Here is a 22,356-nt window from a genome sequence, read left to right on the forward strand (position 1 = left end):
CATGTAGTTACATTGAGGCTTCCCTAATGTCCAGTCTGTCAGTGTGATCTGATACCAGGTCTGTCTCCACAAAGTTAGCATGAGGCCTTCTTGATTAGAAAAGCATTTTTAAAACTCAGTGAATAAGTAATAATAATACAGTTGATAAAGATGACCTCTCTTTGCTAGCTACATGCTGCTTTCAGGTGCACGTCTATAAATGGGAAAATTGATCAAATCGCTATAATATTAGACCTGTACATAATTAAACATTCATATAACTAGATATTTTGATGACTGCATGGTGTTTTGTCATTAACACTCTTTTCTGAGCATCAAATGTATTCAGCTCACAAACACAATGAATGAACCAATGAGGTTACATTATTTACCACATAATGACATCAGAAAGATGATATCAGTGTATCAGCATTAAAAACAGAACATTGATCTTTGGTTTGTATAAGATCTCTTAAAAAGTCTGAATTCTACCATTCTGCTGTTATATATTCATCAGACTGCTGTTATTGGTGGAAGCTGTGTATTTCCTGTTACTACTCTTCTCTACAGCAACAAGAGAGAGAAACACCAGAGTTTCCTTCTGTGAGTAACAGAATAAAAGGAAAGACTTCAAAACAAGATGATGGAACACAACTTGAATTCATTAGCAATAAAATGCACCATTGCTCGATTCAACACACTCAGGGGTTTTACAACGACAAGCTTTGTCTCGTATGACCAGTAGTTTACGGTGGCTAATGCTAGAGTTGGGTCGATTTTCGGTTTTGCCGGTCCGGTCCGGTCCGGTCCGGTGTACGAGCTTAAACCGGTTTGACTTTATGCTAACGACACGTTCTGGCAAATTAAAAAGTAGCCGACATCAACAACCTGTGCCGACAGAGTCACAGTGCTAAATCCAGCCTGTATTGCATTACTAATAAGCAATATGACAACGTGATTAACGTAATATTATGATATAATGTTGGTGTATAAACAAGAAGAGGTTTGTTTACTAGGAAGTTCATGTGTTTTTTGGGGTGATGAGACGAGACATGGCAGAGCTGGTCTCAAAGAAAACTAAAACCACATCAACATGGCAACAGTTTGGATTTGAAGCCAACGAAAGAGATGAGCCCAAAAACACACGAGGTAAGGTGTAATGTGGTGCAATGCCTATTGAAAGCAAACCCCAGCACCAGGACTCTGATCCCAGGACCGCCCCGACTCCCCGCCGGATCAGCAAACGTTCTGTTGCTGCCGTTACACCGGTTAGACCCAGCACTCCACCAGACAGCTGATCTTTTGTTTTTTTCATTTGTTTTACCAGGTTCACATGTCGTCTCCATCACCCCAAAACATAAATAAGAAAAAACTGTCAAATGTAACAATTATTAGAAATAAATAGAATAAGTGTTCATTAACTTGACAGCTAGAAACACAAACTACTGAAACATTTTGAACTCAACATTTGAAACAGCTCAAGAACATCTGTGACAAAACACAAATACATATTTATGTAATAAACACGTGGAACATTTATAAGAATATTATATTTTAAGAATAATTTATAGTGTGTATATTTGAAGAACTAAACTAGTAATCTACACTGATCTATAAAGTTAATCACATCTGGACTTACAGAGCTTTTCTGCAGTTCCTCACAGCTGGAATCAGTCTCAGTCGTCCCTCCACTGATGTGTTGTACTTCTGCAGGTCCAACTCATCCAGAACCTCCTCTGACATCTGCAGCATGTAGGCCAGAGCTGAGCAGTGGATCTCTGAGAGTCTCTTCTCTGATCTGTTCTCTGACTTCAGGAACTCTTGGATCTCCTGATGTACCGAGTGGTCGTTCATCTCCGTCAGACAGTGGAAGATGTTGATGCTTCTGTCAGGAGAGGTTTTTGTATCAACCATGTTCCGCATCAACATGTTGCAAGAGGTTATGGTTTCATTCTTGTTCTTCTCCTTCAGGTTGTTGATGGCTCTCTGGATGATTTCTGGACTGTTGTCTGTCTGACCCAGCAGACCTCCTAAGAGTCTCTGGTTGGACTCCAGAGAGAGGCCATGAAGGAAGCGAACAAACAGGTCCAGGTGGCCATTTTTACTCCTCAGGGATTTCTCCATGGCTCTCCTCAGGAAGTCATCCAGGGTTGAATGAACATATTCTTCTCCCAGGAAGTCCTTCAGTACCTCTGTGTTGCTGTTTGTGTAACAGTGGAACATGTAGACTGCAGCCAGAAACTCCTGAATGCTCAGGTGAACAAAGCAGTAGACTGTTTTCTGGAAGATCACACACTCTCTTTTGAAGATCTCTGTACAAACTCCTGAGTACACCGAGGCCTCTGTGACATCCAGACCACACTGCTCCAGGTCTTCTTGGTAGAACATGATGTTTCCTTTCTCCAGCTGTTCAAACGCCAGCCTCCCCAGCTTCAGAAGAACTTCCCCATCAGCCTCCGTCAGCTCCTGTGGACTCGTCTCATGTTCCTCACCATACTTCTGCTTCTTCCTCTTTGTCTGAACCAACAGGAAGTGTGAGTACATGTCAGTCAGGGTCTTGGGCAGCTCTCCTCTCTGGTCTGTAGTCAACATGTGGTCCAGAACTGTAGCAGTGATCCAGCAGAAGACTGGGATTAGACACATGATGTGGAGGCTCCTGGATGTCTTGATGTGTGAGATGATTCTGCTGGACAGCTCTTCATCACTGACTCTCCTCCTGAAGTACTCCTCCTTCTGGGCGTCAGTGAAGCCTCGTACTTCTGTTGCCCTGTCAACACATGCAGGAGGGATCTGATTGGCCGCTGCAGGTCGGGAAGTTATCCAGACGAGAGCTGAGGGAAGCAGATTCCCCTGGATGAGGTTTGTCAACAGCACGTTGACTGATGACTTCTGGGTGACATCAGACACAACCTCACTGTTCTTGAAATCCAGTGAAAGTCTGCTTTCATCCAGGCCGTCAAAGATGAACAGAACTTTACAGACAGCGAGCTTCTCTGCTGTGACCTTCTGTAATGTTGGATGGAAAACATGGAGCAGCATGAGAAGACTGTACTGCTCATCTCTGATCAAGTTCAGCTCCCTGAACGAGAGCAGAACCACCAGACTGACATCTTGGTTTTCCAAGCCCTCTGCCCAGTCCAGAGTGAACTTCTGCACTGAGAAGGTTTTTCCAACGCCAGCGACGCCGTTCGTCAGAACGACTCTGATGTGTCCCTGTTGGTCAGGTAAGGCTTTAAAGATGTCCTGGCACTTGATTGGAGCGTCATGGAGGCTCTTCTTCTTGGAAGTTGTCTCAAGCTGCCTCACCTCATGTTGGGTATTAACCTCTTCACTCTGTCCCTCTGTGATGTAGAGCTCAGTGTAGATCCTGTTGAGGAGGGTTCCACTTCCTGTTTCATCAGTTCCTTCAGTCACACATTCACATCTCCTCCTCAGACTGATCTTATGTTCATCTACAACCTCCTGCAGACCTCTATCTGCTGAAAGAGAAGGACAAAAGTTAAAAATAGAGAAAATGTGCTTATTATTTTCATTGCCAATATTGAAGTGATCAATATAAAGTAAATAAAAAGCAGTAAAGGTTAAACAGTCTAGTTTTAGTGGAAGCATCAGAAATGCTCCTTTTTCTCTCAGTCGGTGTACATGTTTGATTGACAGCAGAGGAGGCGGAGCCTCAGCTGTCCGTCTGCAGCTCTTCATCTAAACAGCTCACTGTGGCTGTTCCTTCCTCCCTGTAATATTTAAAACTGATCCACTCATCAAATAATGCAGAATATGTTCATAACTCGTTGTGTGGACATGTTTTTATTTAACAGCACCAATAACAAAAGCCGGGTTTCCACCAAAAGTTCCTGGGACTTTTTAGTCCTACTACTTTTAAGGAACTAAAAGGTTCCTTCAGTCCACTGTTGTCTGTTTCCACTACGGTCTAAAGACCTGTGAAGACTCAGCAAATTAGTCCTCTGATGTATGAAAAAGCAACATGACATGTGACGAGGGCTGTTGGTGGTCGCAGTAGTAAACACACTCTGCAGTCTGCCGTTCAGTGTGTCGTCCGTTTCATCTAAAAAACACGATGGAAAATAATAAACATTAGGTTTAATCTCACTGTGACGACATTTACTGCACGTTGGATGTAATGAATGAAATGCAGAGGAGGAGAGTGAAACTAAGAGCGTCCGTCTCCACAGTAAATCATGTTGAGTATTTGAGGGTTATTTATTTATGTCTCTCTTGTTTTCTCTGTCTTTTTGGCTGGACCGCAGACGGCCAGCCCTACAACCCTAAAAGTCTGTCACTGAGTGATGAAGTTACACGATTGGTCGTCTGAGTGTCGGAGTTTCCTCATTGATCTCTGGATCGTACGCCAACGTTGGTGTATGTATATATGTCTATGGCTTGAACAGCCAGTTGAGTGGAGCAGCGCGTCCCCTAGTGTCCTCGCAGGACCTGGTGGGACTTTTATGGCTTTTTATGTATTAAAAGAACAAGTAGTGTTTTCAGACATGGAGACGTCAGCAGACAGATGTAGAGTCTTACTTTGTATAGTGCTGGTCTGACCGGCTGGCTGCAGTCCAGCTCTGGTTCTGGATCTTTGTCCACACTGGGGACAGGAGGAGTCTCCTGATGAAGCAGACTGGTCCAAGTACACAGCACAGCAGGACAGCTGGTCCTCCACAGAAACATCACTCCTCTTCCTCTTCCTGTGAAGACATGTCTTTATAACTAAAAGGCTTTGTTGATTGGCCGACACTGTCTCAAAGCTCAGATGGTCACAGGGAACAGTTAAAGTGTTGTTACTTTTCTGTTTGAATTCAGCATTCAGTCTGTGATGACAGTGTTCCTTTTATTTCAACTCTCCTGCTTTCATAAACACTAATGAGCTGAATTTTACTATCTGGCTGTCTTATTAACTCTTTACAATCTGACGGACGATATTCTGTCTTTCAGAGACTGTAGCGGCTCAGTTTTAAAGCTAGAGTGAAGATACTGGTAACATGTGAAACTAGAAAACCTAAAGAATCCATCGTTACCAACCATGTCATGCTAGCTTGTCTGGAAGAACGCTCCGACCTCCAGATATGTGAATGTAAATGGGTTCTATGGGTACCCACGAGTCTGCCCTTTACAGACATGTCCACTTTATGATAATCACATGTCATAGTCAAGTCAGCACACTGACAGCTGTTGTTGCACGTTGGGTTTCAGAGGGGCCGTGGTCGTCCTCCAGAGGGGTCGTCCTCCAGAGGGGTCGTCCTCCTGATCAGTTTCTCCTGTCTGTCCTGTCCCCGGGTCGTACGCCTGAGTTTTCCTGCCCCGTCCCTGTTCAGCGCCCGGCCGCTAGCCCCTTAATCCCTCCTCCGGACTCCCTCCACCCACCCTGATGGAGTTCATAGACTCTGTTTTAGGGACGTCTGGGATCCGTCCCTTGAGAAAGGGGGGGACTGTCATGGTCTTGGGTTTTGGTTGTAGTTTGTTTCCTGTTTTATTTTGTAGGTTCAACACTTTCTGCAGCTACTTCACAGTGAAAGTCCTCCATTAAAGAGAGCTGATCATGTTCTTAACAGTCTCACGATCACTTTGGGCAGCTTAGCTTGAGTTAGTTAGGTTTGAACTGAGGTTAGAAGTGGTCTAAATAGTGTGGTAGACCAGCAGTCTAAGACACACAGTATGTAACAGTGGTGTCTCTGGTTCAAATCCAGATGGTTTACATTTATTTTGATGTCATTCTGTTTTCTGTCACTTTCTACTGTCAACTATCAAATGAAGGCATGAATGTAATTCAAATATTCTAAAAAGAGAAGTGGTCCAAATTTACATTACTGCCTCTTTTAGTATGAGCAGATAACTTTAACATCACTACTGCCCAGGGATGTTTGTTCTTGACCTTAAGGAACAACATATGGTGGAGAAAATCTAAGGTCAAAGGTCCACTTACTAATGATCCAAAACTTTCAACTGGAAGCTCTGAATCTTTAATAAGTGAGCTTAAATTCCCTTCACCATATTCTACATCAGTAGTTAGTTAAAGAACAAACTCAAACATTCAACACGCGTTAGTTTGGATCAGAAAGTCACACAATAACACAAACTAACTAACCGATAGAAGCAGCAGTAGAGCAGCAACTCCTGTGTTCTGAGAGGTAAATTACTGCTTTTGTGAATGAAGTCTGGTGGCTCTGAAGAGAGTGATATAACTATGTGGTTTCTATTGCTCTGGTCTATCATGACCTCTCTATTGCTCTCGTCTATCATGTCCTCTCTATTGCTCTGGTCTATCATGTCCTCTCTATTGCTCTGGTCTATCATGACCTCTCTATTCTCGAGGTAAAGCTCCCGTCCACAGCTGCTTTACCTCTCCATCAGACAGCCCTTTCTGACGGGGAACTGAAGCTGTTATATCGCTCTCTTCAAAGCCACCAGACTCCATTCACAAAAGCAGTCATTTTACCTCCCAGAACACGGGAGTATACGTACAACCCCACTTCAAAGAAGCTGTCATAACAGCTGACTTTAGGAGAAGTCAAACCAACACAGTATTTTGAGGACACATGTGAGAAAATGAATTACACATTTGAAGCACATTCTTTCACATTTTGAATAGTTGTAAATCTTTACAGCGACTTTCAGGCAGAAATCTGAATATTTTCTTGAAGTGTAAATTGTGAAATGGAGGTTCTCAGGTGTTTTGTTACAGAAATACAATCAGTAGTTTGTGGCTCTAAAACCCAGACTAAGATCCATCTTAGTTTGAAACAGTATCTGCACTAATAGTTCTGCATCAGGAATATAAATCTGTTAGCAGAACATTTAGTCTTCATCCTCAATACATCATCATCCATCAGGTCAGTGCACAGTAGAAACAGTCTCTTACTTTGTGTCTGAGGGTCCAGGTTCATTACTGAAGACTGGAGGATCATGTTTAGACTGGTCACTCTTCATAGACAGACAGCCAGAGACTAGAGACTCTGCTCTGTCCTCCTCTTCCTCCACACAGTCAATCATCGTCTGATCTGAAGTCAGTCTGAGAGGTTAAACATTAACGCTGACAGTGACTGTGAACATGAAACAAGTTTGTACAAGAGTCACAGACAAGACTGAGAGAACAGGAGGTAACACACAACCTCTCTCTATCACATTCTCTCTCTCTCACACACACACACACACAGTAAAATAATAAAATGTTGGATTAACACTCACCCTGCTTCAGTTTTCAGTTGTCACACCTCTGTGCCGTTTTCTCAAAATGGAGTCTGGAATAACAAACTAAATGCTTTCATGGTCACCTCCCTGTTCCTCAACACTATGACTCATCTTCTGATCTGAAGTCAGTCTGATCAGGTTAAACAGGATCACTGACAGTGAACAGGAAACAAGTTTGTACAAGAGTCACAGACAAGACTGAGAGAACAGGAGGTAACACACAACCTCTCTCTATTTTTTTTTTTTTTGCTGCAAAACAAATCTACCTACGGGTACAAATAAAGTCACCTGAACCTGAACCTGATCTCACTCACACGCACACGCACGCACACACGCACACACACACACACACACACACACACACACACACACACACACACACACACACACACACACACACACTTGTTGTGCACTCCCGTTGTTCGGACCTGTTAGAAGCCCGCAAACCTCCAGCATCGGCTGCTTTCCATTAATTTATCTCCTGGAGGAGATGGTAAAGAAGAGAGCGAGTGAGAGGGAAACAACTGTAAAACATGAGCTTTACCATTTGTTTATTGATCGCATACATTGATATTACATTATATTACCATTATAATCATACATATACAAGATTAACATCCACAACATATCAAAAGTAATGGATGAAAAAAAACATTGTTAAGAAAATAAGATCACTGTCAATAAGTCAGACTGGAAACCAAATCATTTCTCCAACAGAGAAATACTGTTCACAACAGTTACAGTACAAAGATCCATAGATTGGGCAGGGCTGTAATTGATCAGCAGAGCTGAGGAGAAACAGTGTTATGAAATTAAATAAACAGGAATTGTACTTGGTTGATATTACTGTAAATATAAAAAGATACAGTCAGATTATAAAGTGGAGAGAGAATTTGGTTGTGCAACATTTGTATACATCTGAACAGCTGATACTAGAAAATGTTTGTGAATTAGAAATTATTATGTGGTTGACTGGATATTGATAAATTATGAACATATGTGGCCATAGAATAAAAATACAAACAAAAAAACAAATGAGTTTTCTCAGGAGATCGGTAAATTATAGTGTACTGAGGCATGCTCAATTTGAATAACTTCAAAGAATCGTGAAATTAAAGCTAGGGTTGGTAATCTTCTCTAACCGTTAACCGACATTAAGCATTTGAACCGATTAACGCTATTGGTTAAAACGGTTAAAAGAAATGTTAATAATTAATTAAAAAGCTGAGAAAAACGTGTCACTTTAAGGAGAAAAGCTGGTCCACCTTAAGAGTCCACCTTAAGAGAGTCTGAGCCGGAGTTACGGGACAGGAAGTTGGCTCCCGTCATGGCTGCTACAGTAACTCTCCTGACGGTGAACTGAGGACTCAGTTGTCTGTTGTGCTCATACACTGCAGCTGGCGCACCGCTGCATGCCAGGCACAAATCTTGTCGGTTAACGGTTAATAATCGGTTAACGAGGGTCGGTTATTGGTTAAGATTAGACTATTTTGGAGGGAGGCCTGCTGTCAGCCAAGCCCCCAGGAAGTGCGCCCGGGCTTTGAAGCAAATTTTCGAAGAGGCCAAACGATGCCATTGGGCCCAAAAAGACTTTTTCCCATAGACTTACATTGGGAAAGAGACGTCTGTAAATCAGCTGATCATTTTTTAGGTAAATCAACTTCCCAGTACGAACACTTGAATAGCCCTTATTTAAATCATTATGTCCTTAAAAATGTTTTCCCTTCCTCTGTTCATGTTCCCAGACCGCGGATGGACCGAAGGCTTGGAGGCGGAGTTAAAGGAAACGCTACTGCGCCTGCTCTATGGGCCCAATGGATGCGGATGATCGCTGGAAGATCCGGGTATTTTATCTCTCGGGAGTCGAGCCATTTTGGCTTCATGCACCACTGAGCAACTTTCATAGGAATGAACGGCTCAAACGCTGCATCCAGTTCTCTTTATATATCCATGTTGCTGACTTTCTCGCTAGATTTAGCTACTTTCATTGGAAAACAGTTGGCAACACTGGGCTGGGTTTTTCGGTTGGACCATTTTTATTTTTTTTTAATCTAGCGTACTCTTGCTGTTTTTTAAGATTACCAACCCTAGCTTTAAAGACAGAAAGTTTTCCTCTTCTGTAGATAAGGATTTCATATTTATGAGGTTACATTTCTCAAGCCTGTGATCATCCATTACAGTTAGAGCTGTGTTCAACGAGCCTAGGAGTTTGCACGGGAGCTCCATTGTCCCCTATGTGTTTTCTGTTCAAGGCACCTTCAGCCTGTTTTGACCACCGTGTAACACCAAAGCTTTGTTGAACTCACCTCGCATCGTTATAATCTATGGCAGAACGGGCACACTGGCACTTTGATGGCCAATCACATGATCATTTGGGAGAAACAAATAAGGCACAAGCATGCGCACACACATACATATTGCTGTTGTCAAATGAAAAACTTGTTGTTGTGACACCAAGATGTCAATTTTTCATAATCTAAGAAAAACTGTCTTGATTTCATCTTCTTTTTACGACGGAGTATTAGGGCCACATTGAGGGAAAAAAATCAGAGAATAAAGTCATAACTTTACAAGAAAAAGAGTAATTTAAAGTCAGTTTCCCCAGCAGGTCCGTGTGGCTCTTTCTTCAGAATAAACGCAGTTTCTTTCACAATCTTCTCCAGGTCCTGATACTGATGATAATGTGGTGCTGATGTGCCAAAAGATGAAGTATTTGGTTATTTGTAAAACCTAAACTAAAGTAGAACTTCACAAGATGCTCCACGTTCCTCATTTATAATATTCTGACTTTATTCCCATGATTCTAACACTTTTTTCCCGTAAACTTCTGACTTTGTTCTCATAATATTACAACTTTTTTTTCTCGTAAACCTATGACTTTTAATTCGTAATATTACGACTTTATTCTCGAAATCTCAGATTTATTTTTTTCCTCAATGTGGCCCTAATACACCGTCGTATATTTTGTTGCTTTTTGTCAACCTTAATTATTTTTTTCATCATGTCGAATAATAAAAAATTGGAGTTAACATGTTTTCACCTGACAACAATAATACACACACACTAATATATATATATATATATATATATATATATATAAACTGACACAAGCCCTAGTTATACAGCTATACTATATATTTAAACACCAACAGACATATTCTGTCTATTCAAATGTGCTGGGTCCAGCTGAGTTAGCACAAAAAACACACAAGTACACACACCCACATATACACTAACAGTCCTGTCAATGCCATGCCATACCATGCCATACCATACCATACCATACCATGGTATTGACAGGACTGGGAATTACAACAGGTAAACATTTGAGATTTTTTTTTCTTGCTTTCAGCTTCAGTCAAACTAAAATCACTGATCTTTTGGTGCTTTTCAGTCACATCATACTAAGTACACTAATATTTAACTACTGCTAGTATTTTGGCCATTTACAAAAATAAAAGATTCAATAGCACAGTTTGGCCAGGAGTCTTTTACATAAACTGCACGACTACAGGAAGAGAGAGACACAACTGATAATGGTCACAAAGGTCAAACAGCTAACTCGGTTTTGTTCCTGTGACTTCCAACCAAAGTCACGTACAGTATAACATATCATACCTGTTAACAACTATAGGTCAAAAGCACACTGAGCTGCAACGTATTTTTTTTTTTCATTTTTCATAGAATGCTTTAGATGAGCCGAGACAGATCAGATGGCAGAAAATGAGAAAAAGGTTCTTTAAATTAAGGCTTTGGGAACTGAACGAAAGACCAAAATAAAGCTTGAGGATGCACCACAGAGTACAGACAATGATAACTGCAGAAATACAAGATTCATTATAATAAAAGAACAGTCCGACGTGTTGGAAAATGCAGGAAACTGAGCTGATTCTATTTACACAGCTCTACTCTTTTAGCCAAACTTAAACCCTAGGCTGCTGTTAGTGTGGACTGATGATGTACCTAAATTGGGTCGGACCTTCCACCAGCACTGGCCTACTAGGTGCTCAGACAGCTGTCCTGTGTATCACGACTGTACCATAAGCCACTAGTTCCCAACCCCTTTTGGCCCCTTAAAATAACCAGATGAACCCTCATCAAAGGTGGTTTATCTGAGATTTGAGATAAGCCTGAAACAATAAACACAATTTTGGATAGCAGTGATGGTTAGACACCGTGCAGGGTCCCAGCTGGAGAGTTAGGAACCACTACCTTAAGCTACATTTACACACACTTGTGCAGTAAATAGTCCCAAGTCTTGACTTTCAGGTTTTAGTTAAGTCGAAACTGACAAGTCCGAAGTCAAGTCAAAGTCTTAAACTTTGTTTCACGTCCTGAACAAGTCATTACTTGTTTGTGTGTTGCTCTGCACTGACAAACACATTCCTCTCCTGCTCAAACATTGATTAAACGTGTATCTGTTGGCAGGAAAATGAAGAGTTGATTAGCTGCACACTATTTCATAACACAAGTCCAAGTTTTCTTTACCAGTAATTGTGACAGATTAAAAGACCTGCAGGAAAACATGGAGGAAGTGTTGCATTAAATTCAAAATAAAAACCTGGTTCTCTCTGCCATTAAGGTAAATAAAAGCCCTGCACACTATTTAAAAACTCCTGGTAATGACGTGCTGAACGGCTTGTGTCTTAGTACTTCTGTTTTTATATTACTAAATATTATTATCCCATACCATTAAAACAAAAGAATGGTGTAAAAAAGTGCTTAAGACAATTATAATGTGATGGGAAAAAGTGTGGAAATACAGAGATTATATTATTAATACAATGTTAAAGTCAAATAGGCCTTTAGTAATGAGAGAGCCATAAAGAATCATAAATATCAGTCACTATTAGGGTATAGTACAGTATATTACAGAGCTCCTCAGTCTGAAATCAGTCCAGGTCCAGGTCCAGGTCCAGGTCCAGGTCCAGGTCCAGGTCCAGGTCCAGCACTCATTTCATCCACATGCACAGCTGTGTTTGGGTTCTAACAATTAATGAACTGCTGGTGGAATCACACAGCTCGGTTTCTCCTGGTTACTATAGTTACAGCATTTCAAAGATTGTCCACAACATTTGGTACCAAGTTCACCATTTGTAATTTAACCTGAGACTTTCACACCTCCATTCTCTTCATCTCTCCTCTCTTTAAGTTTGGGATCATAATCCTAGAGGGGACGTTTGATAACTGCACTGTGTTATCGTTGATTATGCAGTTTTTTGGCACTACATAGAAAACAGCAGAGAGACAGACTGACAACAGCACAGCACAGGAATACAGAGCATGACTGGGCACGTCTAACTGCTATTAATCTCCCTACAGAGATAAAGGATGACAGCCTGAGACAGGTATAAACACATGCACTTAGGACTGGAAGTTTTGAAAGGTTGGTTGGGTGTAATGGGGTGGCGGAAGAGTCAGAAATGTACTATGTGACCGAACTGCAGCCAGTGGTTGTGTGAGACTAACCATGCATTCACACTGGAACCAACATAGTCAAAGTGACCCAGTGTGAGTGGATGGTTAGTCAACAACGTATTAGCTGTTGAATTTTGTGCTATTGTTTATTGAGGGTTATGTGGCTGCAGTCTAATGTATGTACCATTTCCACCCACATGCCTGGTTTGGAAATGCGGGCTAGAAGCTAGCAGCAGTCCAACAACACACTGCTAATGGGCCAATCACAATGTAAGGACTGGTGGGGGACAAAATGAGATGGGAAATGGTGCTTCTTACTGGAAGAGAGACTGCAGGATGAAGGGGTAGGGTTTAGGTAAAGACCAGATGCTGCTGGTCCAGCAGGGCTCTGGTGAAGTTGTTGATTGGCCCGATGGCGCTGAGTGACATGGCGTTGTCCCGCCCCCAGAGCAGATTAGGACCAAACACCACAGCCAGGTTACTGTTGGTCATCTTATTCACTTCACTGTTGGCTGATACCTAAACACACACACAGACAGGTTACTATTGGTAATGATATAAAAGTTCTGGAAGGTAATTAGTGGGAAGTGTAGTCTATCAGCTGTACCTGTGCCAGGAATGTGACGAGGTATCGCAGTGATGCATAGTTTTCTTCTGGCAGCGACTCTACCAGTGCCTTCATAATTTCCCCCTGGCTGTCACTGGATACAGCTGGCACACACCAAACACAAACACCACTGATCATTAGAGCTCATTCAGGATGTAGATGTCAATCAGTACATTTACATGTCCACAAATAAGAAATCAGGTTACACAGGATTTCAGACGCATTTGCATACACCGTGGTAACTTGGTTACTGTAAATCTGCATAATAAACGGCAGGTCAGTGATCAGATTTCAAGTGTTTTCAAATATAAGTCAAAGTTAACACGATAATAACGCAAATTCGCTTTAACGCCACTAATTTCTTTAACGCATTTACACAATCGATCTTTCAGAGGTTGTAGAGTCTCAGTTTTAAAAGCTAGAGTGAAGATACTGGTATCTTATGAAACTGCAAAATCGAAGGAATCCATCGGTACCAACCGTGTTATAATAGCTTGTCGCGAAGGAGGTTAAACAACTCTCTAAACTTACGCTAAATTTTGGTGAGGAAAAACTGCCATGGCCATTTTCAAAGGGGTGAAAATGGGTTCTATGGGTACCCACGAATCTCCCCTTTACAGACATGCCCACTTTATGATAATCACATGCAGTTTGGGGCAAGTCATAGTCAAGTCAGCACACTGACACACTGACAGCTGTTGTTGCCTGTTGGGCTGCAGTTTGCCATGTTATGATTGGAGCATATTGTTTTATGCTAAATGCAGTACCTGTGAGGGTTTCTGGATCAATATCTGTCATTGTTTTGTTTTGTTCTGATAATGAAACGGTAAATAGTGCTGAATGTTTGAACATACAGGTGAAGTTGACAATGTCGTTGTAGAGCTGGAAGGTCAGCAGAGGCTCCGGTAGTTCCCTCAGGAATGTCTTCAGAATCACAGCAGCCAAGTGGACGTCTTCTATCTCTCTGAAATTCACCGTCTCACCTACAAAACACACACATGTAGGCGCAAGGTGAACACAAGCAGCAATCTTTTACAACATGACGCTTTCCCACTTCCTGTGTAGACAGGAAGTAAAAAGACAAAACAACGGAGTTGGAGCGCTTCCTTGTGCTTAAACGCATAAGCTCAATCGACTGGTTAAACAGGCATGTTGATCCTACCCGAATTGTATCTGAGCTGGACCTCCTTCACCAGAGTCACGTTGGCAGATCGTCTGAAGATGCCTTCAATCTCCAAACCTGACACACACAGTGAAGAACAACAAGGCGGTTCTTAATGAGAGAACGATTCACTGAGGCGATTTACAGTTAAAGTTGATTAGTGTATTATGTTTGTATTTCTATCACAACAAGAGAAGAGTCACCTTGCTCTGAAAGGAAGCTAATGGTGTCTCTCATCACCACAGGAACGAGGTCATCATCTGGATTCCTCTGTCTGAGCCTGACACACACACACACACACACACACAGTGGTTAAGATAACAAGCTTAGACCAATGATGTTATTATAAGCTGACTGGGGCTTTAAAACATTACCATCTATAAACTTCATGCATTTAACATTTAGAGCAAATGGTGTGAGTGCAATCTGTATTCAGATCCTTTGCTTTTACTACAGTATACCAATACCACACCATGAAAATGCTCCACTGCAAGTAAAACTCCTGTATTCAAAACCTTACTGAAGTAAAAGTATTATCAGTAGGGCTGTTGAATTTAACGCATTTACACAAAATCAATTTAACGCCACTAATTTCTTTAACACATTAACGCAACTTGCAATTTTAGGTAGCTGCAGGCTCAGTTTTAAAGCTAAAGTGAAGATCCTATGAAACTAGAAAAACCTAAGGAATCCATTGGTATACAAATACCATAATAGCTTGTCGGGAAGAACACTAAATAACGCTCCAAAACTGGGGTCCCTTGACCTCTGACCTCCAGATATGTGAATGAAAATGGGTTCTATGGGTACCCACGAGTCTCCCCTTGACCTTGCCCCAAACTGCATGTGATTATCATAAAGTGGGCATGTCTGTAAAGTCAGCACACTGACACACTGACAGCTGTTGAGTTTGCCATGTTATGATTTGAGCATATTTTGTATGCTAAATGCAGTACCTGTGAGGGTTTCTGGACAATATCTGTCATTGTTTTGTGTTGTTAATTGATTTCCAATAATAAATATATACATACGTTTGCATAAAGCAGCATATTTGCCCACTCCCATGTTGATAAGAGTATTAAATACTTGATTAAAATGTGTGATTAATTTGCCCTAATTGTCAGCTAAATGTACCTAAAGTTAAAGAGTTCATTGTGCGTTAATGTGTTCCATGTCAGGGTTTTCCTATTAGATCTGATGTTTCTGGATTAATATGTCTGCTGCACTTATATTTTTACATTTTTGCAGCTAATAGTTATGAAATAATATTAGCTAACAGTAACAGTAACGTTGCTTAAGAAATAGGAAACCTTCAATTTAACACAAACATTCAAATTAATTTTTTCTGTTTTCACTGGACAGGAAGGTGATAAATTATAATCTGAAAAGTAACTAAAGCTGCCAGACACATGTAGTGAAGTATAAAGTACAATATTTGTCTCTGAGATACAGCAGAAGTATAAAGTTACATAAAAGGGAAATACTCAATTTAAGTACAAGTACCTTGAAGTACTTAAGTAAATGTAGTTATCAATCAATACATGTATATATATATATATAAATCTAACAGTCAATCAGCAGGGATTTTGTCACTTACAATACAAGTGGCACCCCGAACACCTGGTTGGGGAGGGGAGGGCTGTGAGGAGGAGACATGGGAGGCTGGGCGGACGGTTTCAGAGACGCTCTCAGCTTGTTGTCGTACCTGACACAGAGACAAAGATTACCAGATTTTAAAAGATAACTTGTGCATTATAAAAATGAACAACACTAATTGTGCCTGAAGGAGAGTAAATGTGTGTAGGTTTACTGTACATTATTTGTGGGTGGAAATAAAAGTATTATTTGTGGAGCAAAATCTGGAGTCCGACATCGGCTCTTACTCTTTGACACAGGCAGGAATGACCAGCTGCTCACACTTCAGCACATCCTCCAGCTCACTCAGATAGCTCACATAGTTGATCTTCCTGCCAAACTTGAAACTACAAATAAAGAGAGAGAGAGTTAGGTTATCATTTGCTGCATTCAGCTTGTTAGTTTTAAAAAGGAGAATGATAGGAATATCCTGGATTGAAACTGGGTTGAATTTTCCCCATTCTTTTTCTGCTATAATGATGATGATAAAATGTAGACACATGACTCTATAAGCTTACAATTGTAGCTGTAAATAAGAAAAAAATGTATTAAATTTTGCAAGTGTCCCAATAAGCCATCGCTGGGTGACAGTGAATCAGCATGCACAATAACAAGACATAAAACTGAAGCAGCTAAAATGAACTCAGCCATCATTCATTTGATAATTTACCCGTGTTTTTCCTATTATGATTGTTTGATTGCTTATCCTCAGGGACTGCTACTTGCACTACTTTTAATAACTCTTGTATAGTTGTCCTGTAATACGTAGGTACATGTCTGCACCTTGTATTGCATGTTGTTTTGTTTGCACCTCAAGTGTCGTCTGAATATTGCTTCACTCCCACTAAATGTTCCTTCTTTTTGTTTTGCACCGGAGACCAGGAGAAACACATTACAATCACAATTCTGTTCATCTATGTACTGTACCGAACTGGATGACAATAAAGTCTCTCTTAAACTATTAAAGGAAAAATGGAGAAAAAAAAAATACCTAGTTCAAGTTCATCAAATGTGACAATTTGCTGCTTTTCTTTCTGACATGGCAGTTAATTGAATAGCTTTGTTTTTTTGAATGGTTGGTCAAACAAAACATTGTATTTTACTATGTCAACTTGGCATTTTTTCACCCTTTTCTGATGTTTTATAAATATATTTACTAAGAAAATAATCACTAGATTAATCGATAATGGAAATAATGGACAATCAGAAAATAACGTTTTATTTCTCTTATTCGCTGCTTTGTTCTCACTAATGCCTAAATAACACTGAAGTTACATGAAATTTTCGCAAGGAAAAACTAGCATGGTGATATATTCAAAGACCTTGACCTCTGACCTCAAGACATGTGAATCAAAATGGGTTCTATGGGTACCCACGAGTCTCCCCTTCACTGTAAAGCTGAGACTCTTGTGGATCCAATGAGCCCAACTGTATTCATGTGTGATGATGTTAGTCCCCTTAGTAGCCATTTCATTTCAGTGAGACCATTTTTTGAAACGTTACCTCACTGTATAAAATGACCTGTGGTGACCTCTAGGATAATCACAGCCTCATGAAACTTAACAGCCACAAACTAGAGACGTAGAGCATTCAGAGGATGGATGGATCAAACTAGAGACCTAGAGCATTCAGAGGATGGATGGATCAAACTAGAGACCTAGAGCATTCAGAGGATGGATGGCTTTCAATAAGGGGGTTTCTGAGCAGTTTACACAACACAAGTGCTCGCCATCCGATTGTTGAAAAATCGAGTGTAGCGTTAGTTCAGGCAGGCCATGATGTCAAGCTCTGCTCATACGATGGCGATCAGCTGATAACAGCTGATCTTAAGCCAGCCCAATCAGCTGATGCATCAGCTGACAGATCAGCTGATTCCTCTCTATGCATTCATTGGTCAATTTCATACAGGGCGCCTTATTTAAGCTGCTTCAGCCGGCCTACCGTTGCTGCTTCCTCTACAAGCCGCTCGCAACATGAGAACAACCAGATTTTCCACGTACAAGCTTCAACTTACCCTGCTGCTCGTCATGTCGATTTCCGTCCATGATGACTGAGCTATGGAGTCACAACAACAGCACCCGAGGCAGAGGAAGCCATCGGCAAAGAGAGCCCGTTCCCTATCCGCCGGAGCTCGCATCTGATAAGTAGACATTCAAGTTCTGCTCCCAGCATTTCCTAATGGCGAGTGTCCAGGCTCCTACAAGTCCTACCACATCACGGCTCCAGTCGGGTCTCCTCATGAAGAGCTTTTTGAAATGTTTTTGGAAAGCGTCCATGGCCCCGGCAGCCGGCTCCCTGGAGCAGGAGGACAACCCTGTCATGACAGCTCTATCCAGCATCCAGTCGTCACTCGCCAGCATGACTCCAGATCCAAGCTTTGAGTCCATGTCGGCATCTCCAGCATGACTCCAGATCCAAGCTTTGAGTCCATGTCGGCATCTCCAGTATGACTCCAGATCCAGGCTCTGAGTCCATGTCGGCATCTCCAGCAAGCCGGCTTCTTTCAAAACACGGAAGGGCCGTCACCTCTACGCGCGCCGCAGATCGATGACGTCACAGTCCCGCGGAGATTTCTGGGAATTGCAGTCCAAATCTCCACCAGGGTCCATTATTCCACCTGCTGCTGCAATTTCGCACAATCTGAGAAGCCAAATCCTTGCAGCCATCCTTCATAAAGGGTGCTTTGGTGCTTACACAGACCTCTTATTAGAAACTGTTTTCCTCACAGCATTTTCAGGTTTCTTAAAGGTGGCGAGTTCACTACACGCACCAAATTTTCAATCCTTCGCAAGATCTCACTATAGCTGACGTAACAATTAACACTCAGTATTTCATCATATTTTTAAAAAACACTCAAGACTGATGGAGATAGGAAGGAACATCTGTTTTAATCTGAGTCTAATCCCGTCTTCAATGATCCACTATCTGAGATGCCGACCTCAAGCCAGCCAATGAGAGTCATTCTTTGTCACAGATGAGGGGAAGCCCATGTCCCAAGCTTGGTTTGCCTCACACCTTCGCCTCCTCTGCCAATCATGCGGACTGCCACCAGAACGCTGCACTGCGCATTCTCTCCGCATAGGAGCAGCAACAACAGCAGCATTAACAGCTCTTGTCTCACACTCGAGGTTTGGGGCCGATGGTCATCAACCGCTTATGAGCGTTACCTCCGGCCGGAGGCTCAAGACATCCTCGAAGCTCAAAAGCTATGAGTGCTCAGTAACTTGCTGGCTATATATAGTAAATGTTACGGCATATCTGCTTGACTCTCTCATTTGACTTTCTAGCCATATGCCTCAGTTTGCAACCTGTGAAGAATCAAAAGGCTTCACTGTATATGTTTTAGTCTAATTAGCTTTTCATTAAGTTTATGCTGATGCTGCTCTACGCTGCTGTTGCTCTACGCTGCTGCTCCACGCTGCTGCAGCTCCACGCTGCTGCTGCTCCACGCTGCTGCAGCTCCACACTACTGCTGCTGCTGCTCCACGCTGCTGCTGCTCAACGCTGCTTCACGCTGCTGCAGCTCCACACTACTGCTGCTGCTGCTCCACGCTGCTGCTGCTCCACACTGCTGCTGCTCCACATTGCTGCTGCTGCTCCACGCTGCTGTTGCTCCACATTGCTGCTGCTGCTGCTCCATGCTGCTGCTCCAAGCTGCTGCTCCACACTGTTGCTGCTGCTGCTGCTTCATGTTGCTTCTGCTGCTGCAGCTCCATGCTGCTGCTCCACGCTGCTGCTGCTTCATGTTGCTGCTGCTGCTGCAGCTCCATGCTGCTGCAGCTCCACGCTGCTGCTGCTTCATGTTGCTGCTGCTACTGCTGCAGCTCCATGCGGCTGCTGCTGCAGCTCCATGCTGCTGCTCCACGCTGCTGTTTCATGTTGCTGCTGCTGCTTCATGTTGCTTCTGCTGCTGCTGCAGCTCCATGATGCTGCCGCAGCTCCATGCTGCTGCTCCACGCCGCTGCTGCTTCATGTTGCTGCTGCTACTGCTGCAGCTCCATGCTGCTGCTGCTTCATGTTGCTGCTGTTTCTGCAGCTCCTGCTCCACGCTGACAGAGGAAACTCAAGAAGAAGAAGGATGCAGGAAGATGTTGGGAGCTGCATCAGACTCGGGTTCAGTTTCCATGACGGAGGGAATTCTTCAACCGTGTAAAAGATTATAAACAGCTCTGCTGACTCGTATGTTCAGAGAGGAACACATCAGTCTGTAGATGATCACGTTTTCCATGATACAGCCTTAAATTAACCCTGCTGATCTGTCAGTACTACCAGTTCTGCAAAGAACATTTACTCAAGTACTATACTTAAGTTCAGTTTTGAGGTACTTCCATGTAGGCGCTGGGAAGGCCAGGGAGGTTTTCTTGGAGTGGTCATTTTTTGGGGCTCCCTGCGCTCCCTGCTTTTAGCTTTCCATGTATGCACATGGAAGGGCAAGGAGGTGTGCTCTCCTTGCCTTATGCTTTCCACGTATGCGCGTGGAACCACGTATGCACATGGAAGGGTGCAACCTGTGTAGATGCAGGCGAGCTGAAGCTTCATGAAGCATCAAAGCTTTCCAGCATATTGGTTCGGAAAAGGGTTAATATCTGGATGTATCATGTGCACGAAACCACCTGGTGGTCAAAGATTATAAAACAGGCAGATATGATCTTAACCATGTGATATACTGTTTTTGCGCCAGTAAAGGCTGTTCAGAATGACTATATATTACAAGGTAATCCATTTATATCCATGTAATATAATGTCCATTTTCTAGTAAGTATATTTTGAGTTTATAACATACATGTATATTAAACTGTAATTGTTTTATGCATCTTGTGTGTAAACCAAATCTTGGTCAATAATTGTATTGTAGTATGGCAGGAGGGGTAATATTAATGTTCTGTGTCACTTCTGGAAAGTGGCATTGGTTTAACCAGTGTACGAGTTTTCACTGGGTGCTCAGCTAGCGCCTCCTGTGGCTCTTCCATGTAAGCGCATGGAAGGCCAAGGAGGTTTGCCTGGTGTGGTAATTTTTGGGGTCTCACTGCTGCGCTCCTGCCTTTAGCTTTCCATGTGTGCACATGGAAGGGCAAGGAGGAGTGCTCTCCTTGCCTCATGCTACCACGTAGGCTCGTGGATCCACGCATGCGCGTGGATGGGCAGGGAGGTCCCAGAGCAGAGCCATACCGCCAAATATAATGTATATATTACTGTAATGTAATAAGTGTCTTTGACTAAAGTGGTCCTGACTGAAATTCAATTCTTGCAGAAATCTCCAAATGTCAAATGTTTTTGATCCCAAATCACAGCATGGCTTTTTCTATGGTGTTCCTCAAGGTCTTGGTGTCTTAATGTGGATGTTCCTCAGCTTTGTTACAGGCAGATATCCTGCATCAGTATTTAACAGCAAATCTGAAACCCCAGTATGAAATTTGCTTAAAAAGAGATATTTGGCAGTGTTTTTGTAGTTTTCTACAGCTGCCACTAGATGTTACTAGAGCCATGTCTTATCATGTAGTGCTGACAGTGAAAACATGCACAGTGGAAGCACATGAAGGACTAATCTGGCCACAGAGTAATACTCTGTGCTACCACAGTATATTATACTATGTTGAAAGATAAGGGGCATGAAGAAGGGCTGGGCAATACCATGCAATTTGGAGACGATTCATAACATGAGTGAAAATGACCAGATACCGTGTATGATGTAGCTCATGTACTATCATGTTTTATGAGTTTAAAGCATCATTAATACTATTCTCTGTTTTTAATAACTTAATCACAGGCAAGTTTTAAACCGTCATTAACAAAAATTGCAGCAGCACAGAAGCAGCTTGGAAGTGTAGCACTAAAAAAAGAGTTTTCATGTGTATCAACGCAGACATTGGTCATTATGTGCAACAGCTTGTGTGTTGTAATGTTCTAAACACCACTCCTAGCAAGTTTTATAACAATAGTCTAGTTTGACTTTTGCATTATGTGAAAAAAAGATGACAGGTGAATTTGATTTAACTGTCTGAAACTACAAAATTTATCCTGCAATTGTGTCCTATATAGGACTAGTCATAGTGTTCTGTGAACATGCAAAGTATTATAAAATGATGGCTTAACAAACCTGATGAGTGGTTTGAAGAGGATCAGCAGCGTCTTGATGAACATGGTGGGATGGACGATATACAGAGCCTTGATGTTCTTCTTATACCTGAAAACACATACAGATGATAAGGATAAGGTGTCTGGAGCAGAGTATGTGGCTGTATTCTGTTTTTCCCCTCATTTTACTGAGGCATGCAGTCGTTTTCATTTTTACTTTAGGGGGAAATCCACTGTACTCCTCACTTTAAAACAACCTTTGACAGTGTGCTTTTAA

At 42.1% G+C, this 22,356-nt stretch overlaps 1 protein-coding gene and 1 long non-coding RNA gene across 2 annotated transcripts in view; one reads left to right on the forward strand and one right to left on the reverse strand.

Moving 5' to 3' along the window:
* The window catches only part of LOC141762853 (uncharacterized), a 500,458-nt gene extending 493,207 nt beyond the window's left edge, over positions 1–7,251 (reverse strand). The window contains 4 exon segments of the mRNA XM_074626949.1: positions 1,619–3,458; positions 4,519–4,682; positions 6,854–7,034; positions 7,180–7,251. Of these exon segments, the coding sequence (XP_074483050.1) occupies positions 1,619–3,458; positions 4,519–4,682; positions 6,854–6,984 (2,135 nt within the window). The 5' untranslated portion in view covers positions 6,985–7,034; positions 7,180–7,251.
* LOC141762901 (uncharacterized) overlaps positions 1–22,356 on the forward strand; it is a 182,662-nt gene that overhangs the window by 124,140 nt on the left and 36,166 nt on the right. The window lies entirely within an intron of this gene.

The sequence above is a fragment of the Sebastes fasciatus genome, chromosome 24, assembly GCF_043250625.1.
Source record: "Sebastes fasciatus isolate fSebFas1 chromosome 24, fSebFas1.pri, whole genome shotgun sequence".
Taxonomy (NCBI): Eukaryota; Metazoa; Chordata; class Actinopteri; order Perciformes; family Sebastidae; genus Sebastes; species Sebastes fasciatus.